At 33.0% G+C, this 24,824-nt stretch overlaps 1 protein-coding gene across 2 annotated transcripts in view; it reads left to right on the top strand.

Annotated features, from left to right (window-relative positions):
• The window catches only part of aft (cap methyltransferase 2), a 76,992-nt gene that overhangs the window by 7,981 nt on the left and 44,187 nt on the right, over nt 1–24,824 (top strand). For both annotated transcript variants that reach the window (XM_035356413.2, XM_035356412.2), the window contains exons 2-4: nt 1,147–1,341; nt 13,528–13,725; nt 17,367–17,487. In XM_035356413.2, coding sequence (XP_035212304.1) covers nt 1,147–1,341; nt 13,528–13,725; nt 17,367–17,487 — 514 coding nt within the window. The remainder of the gene's footprint in view (nt 1–1,146; nt 1,342–13,527; nt 13,726–17,366; nt 17,488–24,824) is intronic.

Here is a 24,824-nt window from a genome sequence, read left to right as displayed (position 1 = left end):
ATCCAGAATTAGCCGATGAACCATTTCAATGTATTTTAATTACAATAGTTCACCCAAAAATTATGGCCCTTCCCCAAAGCAAGGAAAAAAAAAAAAGAATTTCTAATAAGAATAATTAGAAAAACCTTAAGTAAAGAAGAGAATTCTATTTTATTAAAATTGAAACCGAAAATGATTTAATTATGAATTTTTATTAAAGTGAAAAAACAAAATACTTCAGTGAAGAATTTTAAATCAAAATGCTTACTTTTAAACAGATTAAGATGTGTGTGAATTTATAAAACACTGTTGAAAAAACTTAACACACAAGAAGTAATTAAGAACTTCGAGCATTATGTAATATTAAAATATAAGCAGAAAGTTTGTTAAATTATATTTCATTTATTTAATTAAATATTTTTCTGAAACAGTCTATTATGGAAAATGTTGTTTAAAATCATAATCTACTGTTTGGAAAATAAATTATGATTGAAACTAATTTTTATAATGTTTCAAAATTTTCTTTTCAAGAATTTAACGTTGGGATTCAAATTATAAGAAAAGATTCAAATTGTGATATGAGAAAACTGTTTAGGTTACAAGGTTATTTTTTTCAAATTTAGGTTTATAGATATTTCAACAATTTTAATTAATGAAATTAAAATATTAATATTATTTCTATTTGAAAGTTATACAAGTAGTTTAAAGCAATTTATTTTTAAGGAAAGATTAACAATATTTATATATTGCAAATTATAAACGAATAAACTACATAATGTTGTGGATAAAAGCAATTAAATATGTTGAGATCGTCTGTTATCACTGATATTATTTCATGCATTTTTGTATTTCCCATAGAAATTTTTCTTTGTTCTTCTTGTTTGTGATACATTGTTCTGCTGTAAATAAACTTAACTTTTTTTTAGGTACTACCTGGCTAATTGGCAGTTGATTGTGAATTATTAAATTATTAATTAATCATTAGTTGTGAAATTATGATAAATTATTTATAATTCTAAAAATGCTTATATTATTCTAGCTCTCCTGTTTATTGCTAGCATGGCATTTTTTTTTTTTTTTTTTTTTTTTTAAATTTAGTGGTTAAATTATGCTTTAGCAATATATGTTTTCTGTTGCACTTTTTTTAATACTGTTTATTTCTTTTAGTGGGAATGGTTTGCAAATACTTTAAACCCGTATTATGAAGATCATAATGTTAAAGACATCATTGTTGATGATCGGCTCTTATTTCCTACTTTGAGAAATTGGTACTTTGGAAAAGATAACACCGGAGATATAACTAATCCTAAGTATTTACTTGAAATCAAAGACATTCTTGAAAAAAGAGGTCTTGTTAAATTAGTAAGCATATATTTAAATATGTTATTTTTCTGTACTTTCAAAAAAACGTGTATATATATATATATAGATATATGAAATTTTACTTAGATCACCATCATTTGCTTATGATTTTGGACATTGTGAAGTGGTTGGTTGTCTTAAAGAGTACTATTGGTGATATTCAATATCAATATTTAAGTTTTCAGAAATGCTTATTACTTTCAAAAGTTATCATCAATGAGGCATTATTGATGTGAGAGATTTCACTGTATTATGTTAGAATGCAGTTTTAAAATAAATTTTGGAACTTGTTAGATATTTAAAAAAATTATCATGTAATTCAATCTATACATGTGTAAACACAGTACAAAGTCCAAAATCCGGACTTGTTGGGACTTCGGCAATTCTGAATTTGGGATTTTTCTAGATTAGATCATCAGTTTAAATCTAGTAAGGTGGTATGTATAAAGTATAAAATTGAAAATATGAAATCATGATTTATGAAATAATGAAGTAGTTATGATCTAAAGGGTATCAAAAAAAACCTTAATATTTATTTGTTTACCTTATTAGACATTTCTTTCAATGTATGTTGTTTAAGTTGCTTCGTTTTCTTGTGCTAATACTTTCTCTTTAATTCTGTAGCCAGACATAATCTCTTATTCAGTTAGATTGTTGAAGTCCTGTAACTGCTGTTTTGAGAATTCCGACTAACTTGACAATCGAAATTTTCTCGTTTTCAGTAACTTCTCTGTCACTTTCTTCAGTTTGGTAGCGGTATTTTCTGGATCTATAACCATACTACAGATTTCGCCATTCATTAATTGATTGATGATTGAGAAGCATTGCCATCACAATGAAAAACTTCTTTTGTATCATCTTCATTTATTACTGTTTCTCCACATTTCTTTACAAAAATCCTTTAATTTCACCTTTGTTTTGCGATATCCGAAAACCTTTAAAATTAGTGGCTATCATCATAAAATTTAGCTGTCCTTCAGTGTGCATATTTGGCTATGCATCATGAGCTTAGCGACTAATGACAAGTTGTTCCGTTAAATTTTATCTTGCTTCTATTGCACACTGAGTTAAGCCTGAATTGTATTAGTTTATGTATTTATTATACTTATGTCTGTTTCTTGCACATGCTTAAGGCTTATCAGAGTTTTGAATAAATAAATTCCTACATATACTTAAGCCTTATTGATGGTTGGTACTAGATATCTTACCGCCTGATGCTGTCTGTGTGGGTTCTAAATTCTGTGACTCAGTGCAGCCGTACGAGCTCTGGTGCTGGTTCTGGGTTTATGTGAATAACAAATGTGTTATTCTTAATTCAAATAGCACTAAATGTAATCTTTGGGTCTATGAGTATCATCAACAGAATCTATTTTTATCTTATGGAAAGAAATTTTTGTTAAATTTTTCCTCGTCAACATTTTTTAGAGCATTTAACTTAAATCTGTAATCATTGCCAAGCGTAATATCAACATAAAAGGTTACCATACATACTCCTTTGTTATTTATTTATTAACATAAAAAAATGTTTAGGCATCACTACATGAGTCATTATTCAAGCTATCATATTTTGATAAACATGTGGTGATGAGAGGAAAGTATAATAAATAATGATTCACCAGGTTGGCATCAGATCAACGATGTATCTAGTGGAATGTTTCGGTTTCAGACGTGTGCCAGAGCAGATACGCAGCAACAGAGCCAAATTACTGATCGTACAAATTTATGCTAAAATGATTGTTTAGTAACAAGGTATTTTATTTAGTGTCGAAGTGAAATTAAGAATCAGGACTCTCCAGATGTCTTATTATGTGCAGAGAGGGGAATCAAATACGCATGTGTAAAGCCTACGAGAAAAATGGTTTTGGTGGTTTTGAGGTCTGGATTTTAGATCATTCCGGATTTCAGACTTTGTACTGTATATACTTATGAAACTTGCTGCTGGTTAATAAATGTAGCTGCTTGTTATAGTCAAATTTCCAAGAACCAAAATAAGTACATATTAATTCAATAAAAAAAACATTGTTTATTAAATTCATTTCCGCCGTTTATAAAGCTGAGATTGGAAAAATACTGATTCTTCTATGTCAAAATATACAGTTTATACTGCTGCCCAACCAGTATAGTGGTTAGTGTTGCTGACTGCTATGTTGAATGACCCAGGAGTTAAAAGCTTTATCAACTCTGAAAATATTTCTGTAAATAAGTTGATGGGTTTAGCAACTGATGAAGCTTCTGCAATGATAGGCAGACAGAAGAGATTCATAACCTTGTGTTGTAAAGACAACAGCCTTCCGAAATTTCTGTCTTACCATTGTGTAATACACTAGAAGTTGCTGTTTTGGAAAGTTTTTGAGTATCAACAATGTAATGAAAACAGTAATAAAAACAGTGAAGAAAGTTAGAATACATGCAATTCAGAGACGTTTGTTCAGAGCACTGACTGATGAACTAGATTGCCAATATTGTGATCTTGTGCTTCATACCAAAGTTAAAGTTTGTTGGGTTGAGTAGAAGCAGAGTTTTACAGTTTTTTCAAGAGTTGCTTCCTGCCTTAGTAGAATTTTTGCAAGAAAGAGATGGATCCTTCTGTGAACTAGAATATCCAGTTTTTTCTTTTTTTTTTTTTTTTTTTTCCTTGCTTATTACGTGCTCCGCCCTTAGGCACTACACGGAAAGGGAGGGATGCGCAGTGGAGGTCTTTTTAAGGGAAACTGGCTTGTATCCACATTACACATGGGGAAAGCCACGAAAACGCCCATGCAGCCAGCCCATTCGCTGGGACAAAAACCCTGGATCGAACTACCAGTTTTCAGCGGCTTTTACCACTCGGCCGCTGGTGGGCCGAATATCCAGTTTGGCTGCAAAATTTTGCTTTTCTCGCAGACATCACCAAAAAGGTAGTGGCTATTATTCTGATATTTATTATTTAAGTCAAGGATATTTATTCTTCATTTGCAGCTTCAAGTCAAGGATAAAGATATTGGTGGAAAAATTTCAGATTTTGATTCATTCCCCAAATCATGAAAGTGTGGGAAAAATATCATCCATGGTGAATACAAACACTTTATCTGTTTAAAACAAACCTTTGACAAGCACAAATAATGCAAAAAATACATTGAAATTATTTCAGATTTGAGAAGTGAATTCAACAAACACTTCCAAGATTTCAAGTGTTTCTCAGTTCATAAAATCTTCTTTTATAGAAATTCATGCTGAAAAATTCCTTACTTGTGTCATGAAGCATTTTGATTTTCAAAAAGACTATCCTGCATTGGAGTTGAATGGATTAATTTTCAAAATGATTTACCTATAAAATTACTTTCTTCTGATAATATTTGGCCTGTTGTTCCTAAAGAAAAATACCCAAATTTGGTTCAGGTTTGTCTCAAAGTGAAGACAGCATTTAACTTTAGATATATGTGTGAGAATTCTTTTTCCAGTATCAAATTTATTAAAAATAAGTACAGAAACAGACTCAATGATGAACATTTGGACAACAGTATTCAAATGGCAGCCACTACCTAATCTCTCAACATTAAAAATCTTGTTGATGACAAAAGCAAGTTCTATCCTTCGCTTTAAAATTAATAAGTATAATTAAAAAAAAACTGATATTACATTTCTTACCTATTACTAACTAAATTTCAATTTCTTTTTTATGTACAATTAAATTTCAGTTTCTTTTTGTTATATAAAATTTTATTAAAACTGATTTCATATTTACTAGAAATGTAAATTTATAGACATTAAACAAATGTAAGATTTAAAAAAAAAAGTTGGTAGTTCTTTTGTTTGGTAGTCCGCAATAGGTTTTAAAAACAGTCTGACCACTGCTCCAATTTCTTTAAATATAAAATCGTTTTGCTGTTTCGACTGCTGCTTTCTATCCCACTTCTGAAATATAAAAACCAAGTTCACCAATCATTAAGTCGTAATTTCACTCAACACTCCTAGTTCGGTCCGGCTTTCGAATCTTCGTGGACAGACTGACCGCATGGTTGCTTTCATGGCTTTTCCCAAGTCTGACATATGTGTTGCAACTCACAGGGCTACAATGTGCAGGTTGCAAATTAAATAATCACAGCAGGGATTATTAATATAAAGATTTAATATGGATATCTCACACAAGCTGAAAACGTTACATTACTTTAACTAGTGCATACATATAACTGAGTGAAAAGGGAATTTCCCCACTTAGTTCGCAATTAAAGAAAAAAATAAGAATAATAAAAATAGTCCAATCAGATGCGGCGCTCCTTCTGTTGACCTTCGCCGAGCCATTATGTAATCGTCTGTCTGCAGCGGCCGTCTCCAACATTCTCCCCCTCTTTGAGTTGACTTCAGGTTGGCTCAAAGACATACAGTACCTGGTCGAAGAGATCCAATTTCTGAGGCACCTTGATCACACGTCCAAATCTTGACACTTTAGCACCTTGCAGGATGTTACTAGAGTCATTTGAAGAATCATTAGAATCTGAATGCTCATCACTAGAAATAGAAGAAATAGGATTAGTAAAGGAGTTATCGTTTATGGGATCAGTGGGTTTGTCCGTTAACTGCACTTCCAATGGAAAGACTCGCTGAATGGGACGAAGCAGCATACCAGCTTGAGTCTTTAGTTCTACAGTTCTCACCTTGCCATCTTTCCAAGGAATTAGTCGAATGACCTTAGCTAAAGGCCAATGCATCCGTTTTTTGATGTCATCTTCTATTAGAACAATCTCACCCAACCTTAGCTCTGACGATAGATTCTTCTTATTTTGAACCAGAAGGCCTAAATATTCTTTTCTAAATCTATGCCTTAAATCATTAACTAGTTTTTGGCGATGTCTAGCCCTTTTTCGAAGACCTTTCGAATCGCAGAAATCAACATCAGGAACACCTAAGCTACGATTCTCGATGAGAAACATGGCCGGGGAAAGTGGGATTAAATCATTCGGATTTTCCGACACATAGGTAAGAGGTCTAGAGTTAATTATTGACTCGCAGTCGCAAAATACTATGTACAACTCTTCGGTTGTAAGAACCACGTTACCGAGAGTCCTTCTCAACAGTTCCTTTACTACACAAACTAACCTCTCCCACCAGCCACCCCACCAAGCAGCTGTGGGAGGATTAAACTTCCATATCATACATTGTATAGCCGTTTGCCTCAAAATTTTTTCCCAATCGATGTTACTAAGTTCTCTTTGCGCTCCTCTGAAATTAGTTCCTTTGTCGGAATAAACTATTCTTGGCCTCCCCCTTCTGCCTACGAATCGTCTCAATGACAACAAGAATGCGTCGGTAGACAATGAGGAAGTCAGTTCCAAATGAACGGCTCTATACATTGCACATGTGAACAAAACAATCCAAACTTTTTCGCCTCCCTTCACATACAAGGGTCCTGCCAAATCAACTCCTACCACCTTGAACACCGCTGCGTCATTGACACGATCGCCTGGTAGCGACAACCGGGAGCCTTAGCCTTGTATCGATTGCATCTTACACAATTTTTTACGACTTTCCTGACCGCTTTTCTGCCCCTCACTATCCAAAATTGCTCCCTTAATATTCCAAGTAATATTTGGGTTCCAGCGTGACAATTTTGTAAATGATAATATTCTATCAGACGCTGGGTGAATATACACCGGTCTGGTAAAATAATTGGACAAATAAATTCAGGGTCGTCTGATCGCTCTGTAATGCGCATTTTCACCCTTTTTATACCCTCTTTGTCTGAGATGACACTCATATTGGGAATAGAGTCGGCGGAGGGAAAATACTTATTTTGTACAATTTTTATAAGAGTTTTTTCTGCATGTTTCATCTCATGAGCGGTTAAATCTCCAGTCTCTCGAAATGCACGTTTACTTGTTGCATTTTTCACAAACCGCAATATCCATGCGACTAATCGAATAATGGATTGAAAATTCGAAAACCTAATTGCATACCAAGGTATTTCCTCTTCAACTGAATTAAGGTTACACAATCTAACCTTCCTTTTTTCTCGTTCTACCTCAGAGATCTCGTAAGCCAAACCATCTGGTGGCCAGTTGTTATTAGGTTCCAGGAGCCAGGATGGACCCTCCCACCAAAGAGAATCTGAAAATGAATGAGGGGAACTGCCTCTTGAAAGCATATCTGCCAGGTTTAATTCACCTGGAACATGGCGCCAACGCTGAGAAGGAATCAGACTGTTTATCTCTTTTACCCTATTCGCAACGAAAACTGACCAATCCCTATGGTTCTTAATCCACCAGAGTGCTACCATAGAATCACTCCATGCAATAATTTTCAAATCAGGCAAATCTAAGGTGGCGTATACTGAGTGAACCAGTCTCACGCTAATGCAACAGGCCATCAATTCTAACTGCGGTATTGTCAGAGATTTTAATGGCGCTACCCTGGATTTGGCTCTGATCAATCGAATTTTGACTCCCACGGGCGTTACAGCTCTAATGTAAACACATGCACCATAGGAGCTCTTACATGCATCAACGAATAGATGCAGCTCTGAATTCTCATTTATCTCTACATATCGTGGAATACTAATTTTCTCAAGATATTTAATTTCATCCTGCCACTTCTGAAAAGTTTTCTGAATGTTCTCTGGCAAGGGATCATCCCATTTTAATTTCATAGTCCAAGCCTCCCGTAATAGTAACTTAGGTAACAAGGTAGTTGGACTCAAAAAACCCTGTGAATCAAAAATTTTATGTACCATAGCCAAAATATTATGTTTACTTATCTCATTATCCATTGAATAGTTAAGATTACATTTTAATGTATCGTTATCCAAATCCCATAAGATTCCAAGAAGAGAAGTTATACCTGAACTACGGGAAATACAATGACCTGGAACATTACTTTCCCAACCCCGTAGGTTAAAACATCCCCGAGCCATTACTTCTGTAGCATTAGCTATAAAATTTTCTTGCTGTTTGATATCGTAAACCCCAGTGACACAATTGTCAACATAAAACGAATGCTTTAATTTTGGGGTCACATCGTCAAACTCGGCAGGGAAATTATCCAAAAGATGCTCTATCGATGCAGAGAGTTGGAACGGAGATGAACAAATGCCAAACACCACTCTGCAGTGTCTGTAAATCATAGGTTCTTCAAGAGTTGGAAGAAAAAAACCTCAAATAATCTCTGTGTTCTGGGATAATACTCAGCTGAAGAAATGCTTTTTCTATGTCCGATGATAAACCAACAGAATACAATCTAAACCTGTCAATTATATCTGGTACGAGTTCAATTAAGTTCGGCCCTCTATTTAAACAGTCATTTAGGGATGGTTGATTTCTCTCTCGGGCTGAAGCTTCGAACACCTTCATTGTCTGGCTAGTATGCTTTATAACGGGTCTGTGGGGCAAATAATAACTCAAATTATCAATTTCAGTTTCAGGAACCTTTTCTATTACTTTAAGGTCTTCCCATTCCTTAAAAACTACCTTATAGTCATCTAACTGATTTTTCTCATTAATTCGGTGACACATTCTTTGATGATGCCTTTTAAAAGTCATAGACTTATTGTTCGGTAACAGATTTTCAGATTTAAAGGGTAGTGGCAATTCGTATCAGCCATCAGGAAGAACATTTAAATTCTCTTTAAATTGCTTAACGGTGTCAGAGTGAGCAAGTTTACGCTTAACATCTTCAGTTGGATCTGTTATGCCAAGGGCATCTAAATTCCAGAGTTCAGTTACGCTAAGATTAGCACAATGCAACGAAACTACATTATTGCACAAATTATTTTCTAGTAATGCTGGAATAGTAGCTGAAGTATGTTCTTTAGGTAAGCTGTTTACTTTACCAATCACAGTGTATCCGAATTTAGTCCTACAGTTACACCAGAGTTCAGTTTCAGAGAACTGCCAGTAATAATGTCCCTGATGGCATCTGCTCCTAAAAGCAATTCAATGTCATATTCTTTAGCTTGCAAATCAGACAAGGTAATATTTCTTTCTTTTAATTCTTTTAGGGTATTGGGATCAACTACTTTTGGAACACATCCACATATTTTGTTTTGAGAAAGTACTTCAAAGTTATGGTCATAAGTGCCCTCAAAATTTCTTAAATTAACATCAAACACTAAATGGGAATGAGGACTTGTCTCTCTCCCCTCCCCCCCAAACAAACAGTGGATAATAGTTTGTTTTGATTTAGGACGCAGTTGCAAAAACGCGATAACCCTTTCTGAAAGATAAGATTTCTGAGAACCACTGTCCAAAATCGTACGAACTGTAAGTTGTCTACCCTCAAAAACTATTTTTAAGTGTTTGCAAGTGTTTGCAATTTACTAAGTGTTTGCAAATACACATTTTCATCAACAGTTGACTGATTAGACAATGCATTACTTGAAATAACAGTATTGTCAGTTTCATTTGGTTTTACAGGTTCCCCATTTGAGCACATAATGGTATAGTGAAATCTATCACATGTTAAACATTTAACTTTATTTTTGCATGCCCGTGAACTATGTCCAACTCGTAGGCAGCAAAAACAAGCGTGCTTTTGCACCAAAAGTTTTTGTTTATCTTCTAAAGACATTTTGCGAGCAGAAAAACATTCGGCAGAATTGTGGGATTTCTCACAAAAAATACAACGTAAATTTCACCTACCTGTATTGTCTTGAACATTTACCAAGGCAGCAGCTGTAGAGCAACCTGGATCATCACAATGGGAACGCGAATGTGCAGAACGTGAAGCTCTCAACCCGGTACGAGCGAGCTTAATCATTTCCTCACTTTGCACTTCCTTTCGAAGAAAGCACAAAAGTTTATCCTACGAACGTGCACTTTCTTGATGTGACGCAGTATCTTCCATCGAGCGGCTTCTTTCCCACGCACGAAGAACAGTCTCTGGTAAACAGGACTCAACAAGTGGCTCTAAAATTTCTGCAAATTTTTCTTTAGTTCTACCGAGGCTGTCCAGTGCCATAAGCTTGCTCTCAAGTAAATCATAAAATATAGCTAAATCTACTTTTATCCTACCAGCAGCATTTTTCATTACTATGGAAAGTAGATCCCGTACATAAATCTGAACTAAAAGTTCATCTCTCCCGAAGCGTTCTGTAAGTTGTGCGATCACCTTTGAATAGTTTTCTTTAGTTGGCGGAAAACTTGTTATGAGTCTGGATGCTTTAGAATCTGCTACCACACATTGTAAAAGATTTTGAAATTTATCTTCATCGACAATGGAGAGGTCGTTGTGAATTTTTTCAAACTGGGACCAAAAAGCAAGAAAGTCTTTCGGTTCTCCACTAAATTTTCTTAATTCAAGTTTCGGAAGCTTGAATTTCCTTTTTTGCTCGGTTGTTGTTCCTTCCGTAACCGAATTTCCCTTCTTTGCATTTTCTAAGAGCGAACAGATCAAGCAGAACTTGTCATGGTATTCTTCTGCTTTCAAAAAATCTTCAGAATATTCATCTTGAAGGGCATCATCACTCAGCAACAAATTCGAAACTTCTTCTTGAGTTGTTTCCAAACATGAGAATTTGTCTTGAATCTGCCGAAACAACGTACTGACTTCGTCACTTCCTTGACTTTTGTTTTCGATCTTCTGAGCTATATCGTTGCAGCATACCGTAAACGCTGTTCTCAGCGACTTTCGTTTTGCTTTCAAAACTTTTATATCCATATTTCATCAAAAATATAAAGTAGCGGATGCCAAATTTACTATGTTGCAACTCACAGGGCTACAACGTGCAGATTACAAATTAAATAATCACAGCAGGGATTATTAATATAAATATTTAATATGGATATCTCACACAAGCTGAAAACATTACATTACTTTAACTAGTGCATACATATAACTGAGTGAAAAGGGAATTTCCCCGCTTAGTTCGCAATTAAAGAAAAAAATAAGAATAATAAAAATAGTCCAATCAGATGCGGCGCTCCTTCTGTTGACCTTCGCCGAGCCATTATGTAATCGTCTGTCTGCAGTGGCCGTCTCCAACAATATGTAAAAAAAGTTTCTTCAAGAAATTCCTCCACATAGGCATCCCTTCCCTTAGGCATGTAGCTCTCGAGTACTTTGTTATAATCAAATAAACAAATTCAAACCAAACATAGACACCTATGTCTGATTACTCTTGAAATTGAATTAATAAATCTGTGCTAAAATAAAGTTTTATGTCTGTTTAATTTTAAAATCCAGAGTCTCTTTAACATTAGAGTAAAAAATATGGTACTTAATCATAAACCCTTTCATTGGGTACCCTGAAAACAGCCTTTTTTTAAGATGAATGTCGACAAATTGTCCTAAAACATTGCTGTATGTCTTTTTTGTTAAAGTGTACATGTTGTCATCTAAATGTGCTGTTGGCTAAAATATCTTTAACCCTTTAACGGGCATCCCACCTTTTTTTGTCTCACAGATGAAAGCTGCAAAATTCTATTTAAAATATTTATAATAATGCCTTTTAGTTCTCTAAATGTATAACAGATGGCAGCACTAGTATTCATTCATGGAAATAATGTAAAATAAAAATTCTTTGCAGGTGTAAATTTGAAGCAGTTTTTTAGAATGAAAATTTTTATGTGAAAGTTTCCTTTTCTAATAAAAATTATTATTTTAATTCATACATATTAATTAAGAATGGTTGAAATTAAAAGATGGGACAAATATGTTCCACCGCACATGTAGGCATTGCTGCTACTAGATGGCAGCACCATTTAAATATTTTAAAATTCAAGTATGTTTATTTTATATGTTGATAATGCAATTTTATATTTTTTAATAAATTGCACTAATGTTAAAACTTTTAAAATATTTAGTATTTTTTCCGAAAGAAATGAAAATTTAACTCCGTAACATGAAATGTCATTGAATGCTGAATGGTTATGTGAGTGTGATTCACCATAAAAAAATATCCTAAGCAGAAGAAAGAGAGGTGAAATGTAAATAAACATGACAACCTTCTAAATATCTTTCTTTTCAAACCTGTAGCAAATAAAGTACTGGAACGAAAATTTTCTGTTTCAAATCTATTATGAAATCATTAAAAAATATCTAAAATGTCTTACAGAGAACGATTTTTTAAAATTATATAATTTTTTTAAAGAAAAATATTTTTTATTTTGCGAATATGATCAATATTTTGTAGATAATTATTCAAAAATGTTTATTATATCATGCATTTTCATTTGGTTGCTAAAACTACAACTTTAGATAAGCATGTTAGGAAAATTTATGCTCAGGCAAAGATGCCATTTTACTGCTCTAGATGCACAGAGGGACAAGTGGTATCCCACCATGTCATGAATTACCTTAAAGGTTTACTTTTTTTTTTTTTTTTTTTTCATGAAATAACATTGTGTTAGGGGCTAATTATCTATGTGTAAAGTTATTTTTTCCAAAAAAAAATTTTTTTTATGCACCAAACCTCAAAGGGTTAATGTGTGTCCTGTTGGCTAAATGTCTTGTCAACTAAATGTCCATGTCACTTAAATGTCCTGTTCAGCTAAATATCCTTTGTCAGCTAAACGTCAGTGTCAGCTAGGTGTCCTGTCGGTTAAATGTCCGTATTGGCTAAATGTTCTGTGGGCTAACTGTCCATGTTGGCTTAGTGTGACAGACCCCAATTAAATAAAGTAGGTAACCTTTAAGATATTTATCAAGAAGTAGCCAAAAGAAGGTGAATGGAGCTGTGTTCCTGAATTACATCTGAATGAATTGCTATAAAGTGAAACAAAATTTAATTAATAAACTACTAATAAAATTAAGACTTAATTTAATTTTTATATTTCATGATATTTGTTTTCTTCATATTAAGTAACCACCTTTAAATAAATTAATTGTGTTTTATCTGTTTTATCTTAAATTTATTCTGTTTTATCTGGGGTAAAATAACACTGCGAATAACAATTTTTGGAATGGATTTTCAGCTGCAGAAGTGCAAATTATGAAAGAGAAGCCTGTGTTCAAGCGAGGAAGAAAGGTGATTCCAGTAGTTTGACTTTCTTCCTTTTGTTGTTATCACCAGAGCACAGGTTTTGCAGCTGAAGAAGATTCTATATTTAAACTTTTGAAATTAATCCTGCAAATTTATGAATATTACACCGATTCTTCTTGCATTAATTCCGATAATTATTCTATTTTATTTTCATTAATTTCCCAACATTTTGTGTGACATTAATAAAATATCATTCACCTGTTGTTCTCTAAAAATATGTCTTATTTTATGTATAGGTTACTGCTGATGGAAGCATCAATTGTTTGGATAATCCTGGTGAGCAAGAGTTCCTTGTTGCTGACCTTCAGTTTTCAGAAATGCTGATTGGCTTGAGTATTTTAGCTCCAGGGGGCAGTTTTGTGATAAAAAAATTCACCCTGTTTGAATACATGAACATCTGTCAAATATACTTTTTGAATTGTATATTTAAAGAGGTAAAAAGTATTTAGTCCTCATAATGATAAATATTCATATATATTATCTTAAAATTGTAATATTCCTTAAAATTCCATGAATTTTGTCTAAGATGACAAGACGTGATTCCAGAATGTGAATTAGTGGAGAAGAAGGGAAGAGAGAAGATGATTGTCAGGGATGGCATTTATGAGGTACATCCAGAATAAAAGCATCCTGTCCTGAGTTTCACCAGCAATAGCTGATAGACCATGCATCGTGAAAGACACATGTCCTTGTGGCAGTGCACGCCTGGGAGTTTTAGGATATTATCATATGCAGCAGTTCTCACTTCCCAGTCACTCATATTATCACATTTTTAGCAACTTAAAATGTTAGCCCTTATTTTCTCACTTGCCAATTGGGGGATTAATTTTGATAAAGTTTCTGAATGCGCTGATCAAAATTCATCACTAACTGTGCTATAAGCTTGACATCATGACCATTCAAGTGGTGTGCAAGTGATATAGAACCACTGCTGTTGCTCTTTTCAGATATTCTATTTCTTGTTGCATGAAATTGTCTCAAAACATTTCTTATTCTGAAATTGTATTCCAGTTGGATATTGATGAGCTTGACACACAAACACATGAACAAATACTTGGGATCAGCATTGACTTTTCAGCAGCAGTACAATTATGAAAAGAATGCCAGATTTAGACTTGATAGCTAGTTGAGATATGGGGCCCTTTATAAGTCTGTTATAATATGTTTTAATACTATTTATATTAAATTCTTTGGGTGTCCCCCAAGAAAGTGGGGGCCTTAAGCTATAGCTTATACATAAATCCGGCCCTGCAGGAATGAATTTCCTGACGTGATCATCACAGATGGTAAATTATGGGTTGTTGTCTTGTTCTTGAAACCAAACTTAAATTGATGCATTGAAATCACAATGGATCTCCATATAGGAAAAATTTTAAATAGACTGTATCTGTCTGAAAATTGCTATGCACGATCTCGTCATTGAACTCCAGGGCAGAAGTGAACAGTAAATGATCACCATTACTGTCAAATGCTGTGATATTTTGTTGGACCATCCAGAGGAAGAGGCACTGCATGCCTAGTACAGATGGTAAGTTGGTCCATGATAATGCTTGACTGCATACAGTTCAATGCACAACCTGTTTTCTGCATTAGTTCATACTAGGGAGGTGTATGACCATCCATCTTATAGTCCTGATCTTGCTCCCAGCCTCCGTTCTCCCCCCTTGTACTTGAAGAAATTTCTATCTGGTCAGCATTTTCAAAGTGAGGAAGAGGGCAGACAGCCGTTACACAGCAATTCCAGTATCAGGTGACAGAATTCTGTGACAAAGGAATACAAAAGCTGATCTCACAATATAATGAGTGTTTCAGTTCTAATAGTAAATATGTTGAAAAGTAATTCGACAGCTGCTGTATCTGTTCCAATAATTTTTTCCATGTAATAGCTATGTTTTCTTTCTGTTTATGTTTATGAACCTAGTGAAATTTCTTTCTGGATGCACATCTTATCAATCAGCACATTGAATTTACCGATATCAAGGATGTATCCATTAAAGTAAGATAGTAGTAAATAGTAGAACTTTATGAGTAGAAGCATGGTAAATTAACTTTTTATCCCATTATAGAGATAAAATTGAGAATTACTGAGATAAGTGACAAATATAATAAAAATATTTAGGGTATTCTCTTATTATCTGGCCCACCCTGGAACAAGAAAAGTATTCCTAGAGCAAAGCAGTTTATTCCTAAAATAGCTAGGTAGCAACCCACAATATTGACAAAAAGTACTTACGTAGTAACCCAGATATACACGTATGTTGTATCTGTATTGACTCCCAGTCCCAAGTTTGGGCATTCTGTAGTATTTTTGAAGTAAAACAGCTTACTGCGATCATAGAGAGAACAAGTAATTTATCAAATAAAGAGCAATTATGATGTAAAGGGTCTCAAAATTTACACACACAAAAAAAAAAGCTTAATATTTATTTGTTTACTTTATTAAACATTTCTTTCAGTGCAAGTAGTTTAAGTTGCTTTTTTTTTTTTTTTGTGTGTGTGTGTGTGTGTGCTAAACGCGCATGCGTAACATTAAACGTGCATGCGTAAAGTATACCAAAAAAAAAGTTTGTGGCTTTGAGGTCCGGATTATAGATTATTCCAGATAATGGGCATCCGGATTACAGACTTTGTACTGTATATAATAAGAGTTCATAAAAATATACGAGTTCTGTTGCGTATCAAGTTTATGAAATCGAAGTTTAACAAAATAGTAGAACTTTATGAGAATCTTTTTTACAAAGTGCAGAAACATAGCCTGTTGAATAATAATTGTTTAAAGAGACGTCAGTTTCTTCAGAATTCCACCTGAATGATTGGCACAAATTTGATGGTTTTTCCACCAACTTTCAAGGTTCGACTGTAGCCAACTTTCATGGTCGACGGGATATTACACAAGTACTGCTGTAGATTTTTAATAGAAACTGTATCCAGTGTCAAGAACAAATAGGTAAAGTCTCTCTACATCAAAAGCAAAAATATCTGCAGAATTGTTATTTTCCTCCTCCTGACAAACTAAAATCTATGCCAAACACAAGGTTGTTGTTTAGCCGCCCAGTCGGTATAGTGGTCAGGGAAGCTGACTGTGATACCAAAGGGCCTGGAATCGAATCCCGGAAAAGGCATGGTTGTAATTGTCCGTCCCCTTCATAGGAAAGGCGATGGTGGCCCACCTATTAGGTGCTTTCATAATAAAGAGAATTGTATTCTAATTTTTTTTTAATATTTGGGAATCACAAAAAAATTCCTAAATTAAGTAACTTGCATACTGTATTTATATTTGAATGTTTAAAAAATTTAATTATTTAATTAAATATAAAGTGCTATTTTTATGTTTTTAAAAATATGAATGTATAAAAAAGCCATAAAAAATTTTTAAAAATTTCTCGAAAAATATAAATTATACCGAATAGTTTATTTTGAAATAGACATATTTAGTAAATCTGAAATACTTTTAAACTAATTTTGCGAGCGTTTTACTACATGAGTATAACATTTGACTTCTTCGATTTTGAAATCTAATAATAACTTAACTGTGTTTAAAAAAAAAAAAATAACACATATGCATTCAAACATGTAAACATGTTCTAATAGATAAGTCTATTTCACCATATATCTCTTGATTTTGCTTTGTAAATTATGAGTTTGTATAGTGCTGAAGGAAAAATATAATTTATATTTTATTTAAGCATTCTGTATTGTAAATTATAAAATATGTATGAAAAATGCTGTAGCAATAAATCACATTAAATGTTTCTTTAAATTGCCACAATAATCAGACTTTTTATTAGCTTGACATATTCATTATTTATATAAATAATAAAATTCAAAACATAGTCATGTATTTTTACAATTAAATGTATGTTTTTATATATATAACTGTATATAAAGTGGCTCTCATAGAAATCTTTAGTGGCATTTGAAACTTGCACATTATGGACTAACTGACTAAGGATGGCTTTAGTAAGGTAGTACCTATATGACTATAATTATTGCAAATTAAACCAACTTTGAAATACTTTACAAGTGTGTAAAATATTCATTATTGTAATTTCATTTTTTCTTTGTGTTCTTTTAGGTGCATGTTTTTAAACCTTTTACAAGCAAAGCTGGAAATTCTGAAATATATGTCATTTGCCTAGGATATTCAAGTTCTGCAAGCATAAGCACATATCTTGATCATTTAAGAGAAAAGTACTGTGAGTAGCACAATTTTTAGATATATTTATTTTTTATGAATTTTAAATTTAGACTTCAGATTAAAAAGGAAAATTAATCCAAAGTCCCCCCCCCAATTTTAATTATTATATTTATTTCATGTTTAGTATTACTTTGATTTATAATTTAGTATCTATTGGTTAAAAAAAAAATCATTCATCATGTACACTATTCACTTTTTCTTAATATATGAAGCAGTGATTTTCTGCAGAGATTTGAAATAATAACAAATTTGATTGCTGAGGAAAATAATTTAAAGAGATTTATAAGAATTTTTTTTTTTTTTTACAATATATGAAACCTAATCCCTTATAGCAATTTTTGAAGATCTAAATTTAAAATTGAAATTTATATCTTCAAGACAAAGAAGTATTTAATGAGTTAATAATCTGAATGCTAAAATATTTGTGGTATGTTTTTGCCGCCCAATGTAACAAGCTTTATCCAACAATGTGTTATTCAGGAACTACCGATCCCCTTTTGTGCATTGTTGTGTGAATTTTGGAATAAATAATTCATGTAGAAAGATACTATATTTGCTTTGGCTTTTGCCTGAAAAAATGTAAATGACCTTATGTCGCTGTTGATATAAATTGTGGCTTATGATCATCAGAGTTGCCAACTCTCCCGATTTTCGACCGCTCTCCCGCCAACCCGATTTACAATATATTTTCCCTACTTTTTCTTATTCTTAAAATTTCTCACGATTTTTATGGAACTTGTCTTAATACTTTGTTATATGAACAAAACAAAAAAAAAAAAATAATAAATAAAATATTTTAGACGTCTGAAAGCAATTGAATTTTCTCTAGATTATATCTAAAACAAAACCTTTCGAATCAGATAACTTCTGCTTTATGAGTGAGAGCATATACATATCCAGGAACATCGTTCACTAGTTCTCCAATTGGTATCGAGCTCCACTGCGTGTCATCTGGCATATATTAGCCAATGAGGACAAAGCAAGCTGTTATTTGGATGTTCTTTAGTTATTTTGTTAATTTTGTCCTGAGTTGTGTGAGTACACGTGCCTTCGGGAAATAGTTTTAGAAATTATCATCTTTCGTTATGTCTGCGAGAAAGGTGAAATACTCATGTACATTTCTAAAATCGTACACAGTTGACTTTCCTTCCATTATTTCCTCAAGGAAATGTAATAAATTTGCGATGTGTACCGCCTGTCGTTGCGATTTTTCGATTTCGCATGGTGCAAGGGCGAAGTTCTCAAACATGTGCGTACACAAAAACACAAGGACAGCATGAGTTGTATTGAAAAAAACGGAAAATTAAATTTTTCTTCGGAAACAGAGGACCAAAAAGTTATTAATGCAGAATGTCTGTTCTCTGCCTTTTTACTGGAGCACAACCTGCCACTGAATGCATTGGATTACACTGCAGCTTTATTTAGAAAAATGTTTTCTGATAGTGAAATCGCTAAGAAATACTCAAGTGCAAGAACCAAAACAGGTGCAATTGTTAAAGAAATGGGTTTGAAAAATAAATTCAGTAATTGATTGCATTAAAATAGCTCCGTTCTGCCTCTCTACGGATGGAAGTAGTAATACCGATTCAAAACTGTATCCAATTGTTGTTTCTTTTTTTAATCCACAGTCTTCAGAAATTGAGTGCTGTTTATTTTCTGTCCCCACTTTAGAAGGACATTTGACAGGCTTTAATATAGCACTTGCAATTATTAAAACTTTAAAAGAAAATGCAGTCCCTCTGGATAATTGCTTAGCACATGGTGCCGATAATGTACCAGTATTGGTAGGCTTCAAGACTGGTGTTGCAGGCATCTTAAGAAAGGAAAATTCAGATTTGCAGATTATGAGGTGCACCTGTCACCTCTTAGATTCAGTAGCTGAAAAAGGGGCAGCTTCTTTACCAATAAATGTAGATGAACACATTATTGATATTTATTATTATCTTGAAAGGAGTTCTAAAAGGAAGGAAAAATTGAAACAGTTCCAACAGCTGCATAACAGCAGTTTACAATTAGAAAACTTGGATGAAGTTATAAAATCAGCTAGGGTTGACACCCAGTGGAGTTTAATTGGAAAACTGAAAGGTGCTGATGGAATTTTAAAATATAGTGAACTGTGTAGAATTATGTTGGCCATCTTGACAGTTCCCCATAGTAATGCAGAGTGTGAGAGGATTTTCAGTGTTGTTACGAAAACAAGGACTAAATTTAGATCTAATATTAGCGATGACACATTAGAAAAACTTTTAGTAGCGAAAGCAGGCCTACATGGCAACATCTATGAAACAGTTTCTTTTTTAAAGAAAGCAAAATCTGCCACTGTTTATAACATTTGTATGAAAACTGATTAATGTGTCTTTTTTTTTTTTTCCTTAAACGATGCAAGTAATAAAAATGTTTTTTTATGTGTAAAGTGCTTTTGTGTTGCTTGCATTTAAGAATTAGTTACTATTTAAAGTTAATTAATTCATTATTAAAAGCTATATTTTTATCATTTAAAAAGTCTTTTTAACATTGTGAAAAATCTCCTGATTTCTTAAAAAAATCTCCTGATTTTTGAGTGTCAAAGTTTGGCAAGTATGGATCATGTTCGTAGATGACGAATTACGTGCCAAAGATTCGCTTCACTTTAAAACATATTTGGCACTTATGACCAGCATTTTGGATTCACTTTGGAGAAAATTAATGTTTGTGAAGAGGATGTGTAGGTTTGGATGGATGTAGACAATTCTATGTATATCTCACTTTGTCAAGATGACAAGCCTTATCCAACTAATGAGTTATTCAGGAACTGCTGATCCCCTTTTGTGCATTGATGTAGGAATTTTGAAAGTGTGTCCATGACTTTGTTAAATAATTCACGTAGAAAGGTACTATATTTGCTTTTGCCTGGGAAACTATATTGGATTTTGCCTGAAAAAATGTAAATGACTTTATGTCGCTGTTGATATAAATTGTGGCTTGTGATCATGTTCATAGATGACGAATTACGTGCCAAAAATTCACTTGGCTTTAAAACATATTTGGCACTTATGACCAGCATTTTGGATTCACTTTGGAAAAAAATAATGTTTGTGAAGAGGATGTGTAGGTTTGGATGGATGTAGACAATTCTGTTTATATCTCTCTTTGCCAAGATGACAAAAATATAATCAGTTATGTACTAGGAAAGGAGAAGGATGATGAGGAGGGTGAATATGAAGATAAAGACAACATGCAGAGCAAGAATTATTCATAAACTGAAGCTGATGCAGGATTGCAGACCTTCATATGTTTTGCTTTTGTTTAAGTTTTTGAGAAATGTTCATCTACTCTGTCAATATATGATGTTATAAAGCTTCACTGTATACACAGCAGTTTTTTTTTTTTTTTTTAAATTGCAGTAACATCTTGCAAGCAAGCAGATATTTGGAGTTTTATGCCACCATACTAAAAAATGTGCAATTTTTATGTGATGGTAAACATCATAATTCTGAAATTTTTTAGAGTGATTATGTTATTTTGAAGCAGGAAGGCGTGAAAAATGAGCAATACCTTCATCGGAACTCGAACGTGGACCTCTCAAATACACAGTGAATGTGCTACCATTACACCACAATGTTATGATTTTTAATTTCATAACATATTTTAATTTTTTGATATTATTTATTTAATTATGGCTGATAGATCAGGAATTAAACAGTTTCATAAATTCATTGTGTTAAGTTATCACAAATAAATTTTCGTTATTTGATAAAATGCGTTGTAAATTTCTCATGGCTGATATCTTCAATTTTGCTTTTTTACTGGGTATCTGATGGCTCTTTCAACGTTGAAATGAATATTAAAATTTTAAGTACTTTTCTGTTTCGCTGGTGCAAATTTTGCCAAGCTGACTTTATTGGCAACTACATACAGTATACACATAAAAAATTTTAACAAATGTTAGTTCTAAGATTTTTTTTATTTTGAAGGCATAAACATTTTAAAATTGTTTAAAATTTTGTAAAAATCCAATAAATTTGTAAAAAGGCATTAATTTAAGAAACTGCTGTGCTTTCATGGTTCAACATGCTGGTTCGCCGGTTCATATCACGTCACCCCAAGTGATCTCACATAAATTACGCTACAAAAATCTAATGCTCTCAGTAATTATCTATATTAATTTCAAGTTAAATCTTAATTTGGAATTAAATGCAAGAATTATTTCAATTTGTAGGAATAGCTTACTCAGAAATTATGTAAAACCACAGTACTTTACTTTGTTAGTGCATTCTCATTAGAACTGCTGAATTCTTTACTTTGCCTTTTCTATATTTTGGCCTTTGGATGAGTGATGTGATTGCATCCTAATTGACTTAATTACTGTGAATGGCCTTAGGGCATAAAATTGAACTATCTGGTAAAAATTCTATGTAATTGTATGCCAGTATTGGAAGAAGCAATCAGTATGATAAGAAATGGCTGTGACTTGTTTTGAAAATGAGGCATAAACGGTTACCAGCGAGGATATTCTGTTTGGCATCCAGTTGTACCATTATTGGCGACTTGATCACCTGCGCCGGCAAAATGGAAAAGTACCAAATTTTATTGAAAGAATTGATCAACTTTTTGGATCCGAAGCAAACAATGAATATTTGGTTAAAAATATGAATGAAAAGCTTTTAAATTAGAAACAGCAGAGAGAAATAAAATGACAATGTTATAAAATTTGAGAAAGAAGTAAAACCCAGCACAAGTAGATATAGGATCAGAAGGTGAAAGAATCATGGAGGATATAGTAGAACAAAATCAGAAGATGAAGAATCCTGGAGGATATATTAGAATGAATCTTCTATTACAAATCTTACAACTCTATCACTAGATAGTAATAATATCTGGATCATAGCAAATTTCATACAATGTCGTTTTCAGTTTTATGGAAATTCTTATTTATTAGTTTATAGTGTAAGTTAACTTCAATAATAGTACAGTCAAAAGTCGTTAATCCGGACTCGTCGGGACTTCGGCAATTCCGGATTATCGATTTTTCCGGATTATAGATCATCAGTTTAAATCGCGTAAGATGGCATGCAGAAATTCTAAAATTAAAAATATGAAACCGTAATTTATGAAATAAAGAACAATTATGATCTAAAGGGTATCAAAATTTACAAAAAAAAAAATTATTTAATTAATTTATTTGTTTACTTTATTAAACATTTCTTTCAATGTAAGTTTTTAATTGTTTAAGTTGCTTCGTTTTATGTGATAATACTTTCTCTTTAATTCTATAAACAGACATAATTTTTTGTTCAGTTACAAAGTTCAGTTTTTGTTCAAGTCCCGTTAATCGCTGTGCCGAGAATACCGACTAACTTGTCAATCGAAATTTTTTTGTTTTCAGTAACCTCTCTGTCACATTCTTCGTGTCTTTATCCATTTTTTGCAGCAATTCCACTTTTTGTTTGATGGACATCAATACATACTTTCTTTTTGTACGATCCTTTGGGAGCTCCAGAATCGGAAATTCTATTTGACATAATCGAAAGTTCAAGTTTACTTTTATAGTATTGCTCTTACAGTCTGCAAAAAGTAATAATCCGGATCCAATTCGAAGATTAAGGAACAATGCAATCATCAACATTAACTGAAATAGATAATTAGATAATTTTAGATTATGCCGTCCGTTATACATAAAACGTGCACGCAAAAACGTATTCTGTGCTTGCGCACATGCAAATGCGCAGTCGTAAGAGGTCTTAAGCGCACGCGTAAACGCCTATGCGCATGTGTCAACGCGACGCATGCGCAGAAAGTTTTTAGCTTTGAGGTCCGGATTAAAGATCATTCCGGATTATGGGTGTCCGAATTAACGACTTTTGACTGTAATAGTATTGCCATCTGTACAGTTTTAAAACTTGATGGGAACTACTCTTATATATGTCCTCAAGTTGTCAAATTTCTCGCCAAACATTTTTGGCAAGAAACTCCACGGTGTCATATTACTATCTAAATTTTTTGTCTGCATTTCAAACTTTAAGCCTAAAATGTCTCCAAAAATGCGGTTTTCGCACATGCAAAAACATTTTAAGCACACAATTTAAGCTAAAAATTTGAAACACACACACACAAAAAAAAAAAAAAAAAAAAAAAAAAAATTAGATAGCAAAAACGTAAAGTTTCTAACCAAAAATATTTGACAAGAATCCATGTACACAGCAATATGTTTTAACTTAAAAAAAATCTACAAATTGCACAATTTAGGCAGCAAAAGAATCTACAAACTACGCACACCTCACTTTAATAACATCAATAAATTTCAAAGAATACCATGTACACAGCATTCTGTTTCAACTTTAAAAAACATCTACGAATTGCACAATTTAGGCACTATGCACTAATCAACAAAATAAACTAAAATAACTAAAATAAATTTCAAAGAATTAAAAAAACAACAAAAACAATATAAATGCATACTAAACAATGAACATAACATTCTACAAAATAAGAACAAGAATAAAATAAAATGCACTTACCATGAATGAATGCTTTTTTGAACAGCCAGAAATACCAATTTCATGCCACCTTTAACATGCCGCCACGTAATCACTTTCATATTTATCTGACAGCCAGACACGCTATACAGAAAATTCATACTATGGTTCACAAGTAAATGTTCAAAACCTTCTTTTCCTAAATCCTTGTAAGATTTCCAGCCACCCGAAAAAATAGTTGTACGAAGCTCAATCCACTCTTTAATACACTGCATCAGTGTTTCTTTACTTCTATCATGCACAGCCAATAAAAGTAATCTCACAGACCTTCTAGCAACCATGGCTCTTATTGCAACATAGGCCATTTCAAAACACACACAACACGAACCAACGAGCAATTAAAACACTCCAACAAAAGAGTATTCAATGTCAAAAGGGTTGCCATACAACACGCAATCGCGCCAAAAACCAGCACAGAACACATATCGCCACATTTGGTGATCTTAGGGTGCATATAAGAGTAGAACCACCTGATATTTTGATTTTTCTAGTAGTCTGCCGATTGCTGGTGTGGTAGAGTGATTGTCCGTTTTTTTAAAGATTTCTGTCAGAGATGTAATGAGCTAACATTAAGTTAAAATTAACTATTAAGTTTTATATTATTTTATACAATATTCATAAATAATTTGAATTTTACCAGTCATATATTAAAGTAGTTACTCACCATATGTCAAAAATTACAGTAAAGCCTCTCCAATCATGTAGCTCGAGAGGTTGGTTACACCCTGGGCAACCCCTTTTTTTATCCAGTATTTTTGAGTGAAATATTATTTCATGGGGATTGGTCATGTAATCATCAAAATAGGTGAAGAATAATGTG

The sequence above is a fragment of the Stegodyphus dumicola genome, chromosome 10 (assembly GCF_044657685.1).
Source record: "Stegodyphus dumicola isolate Sdum_Otavi_A_Nest chromosome 10, ASM4465768v1".
In the NCBI taxonomy this organism is placed as follows: Eukaryota; Metazoa; Arthropoda; class Arachnida; order Araneae; family Eresidae; genus Stegodyphus; species Stegodyphus dumicola.
This window is presented reverse-complemented; position numbering and strand designations above follow the sequence as displayed.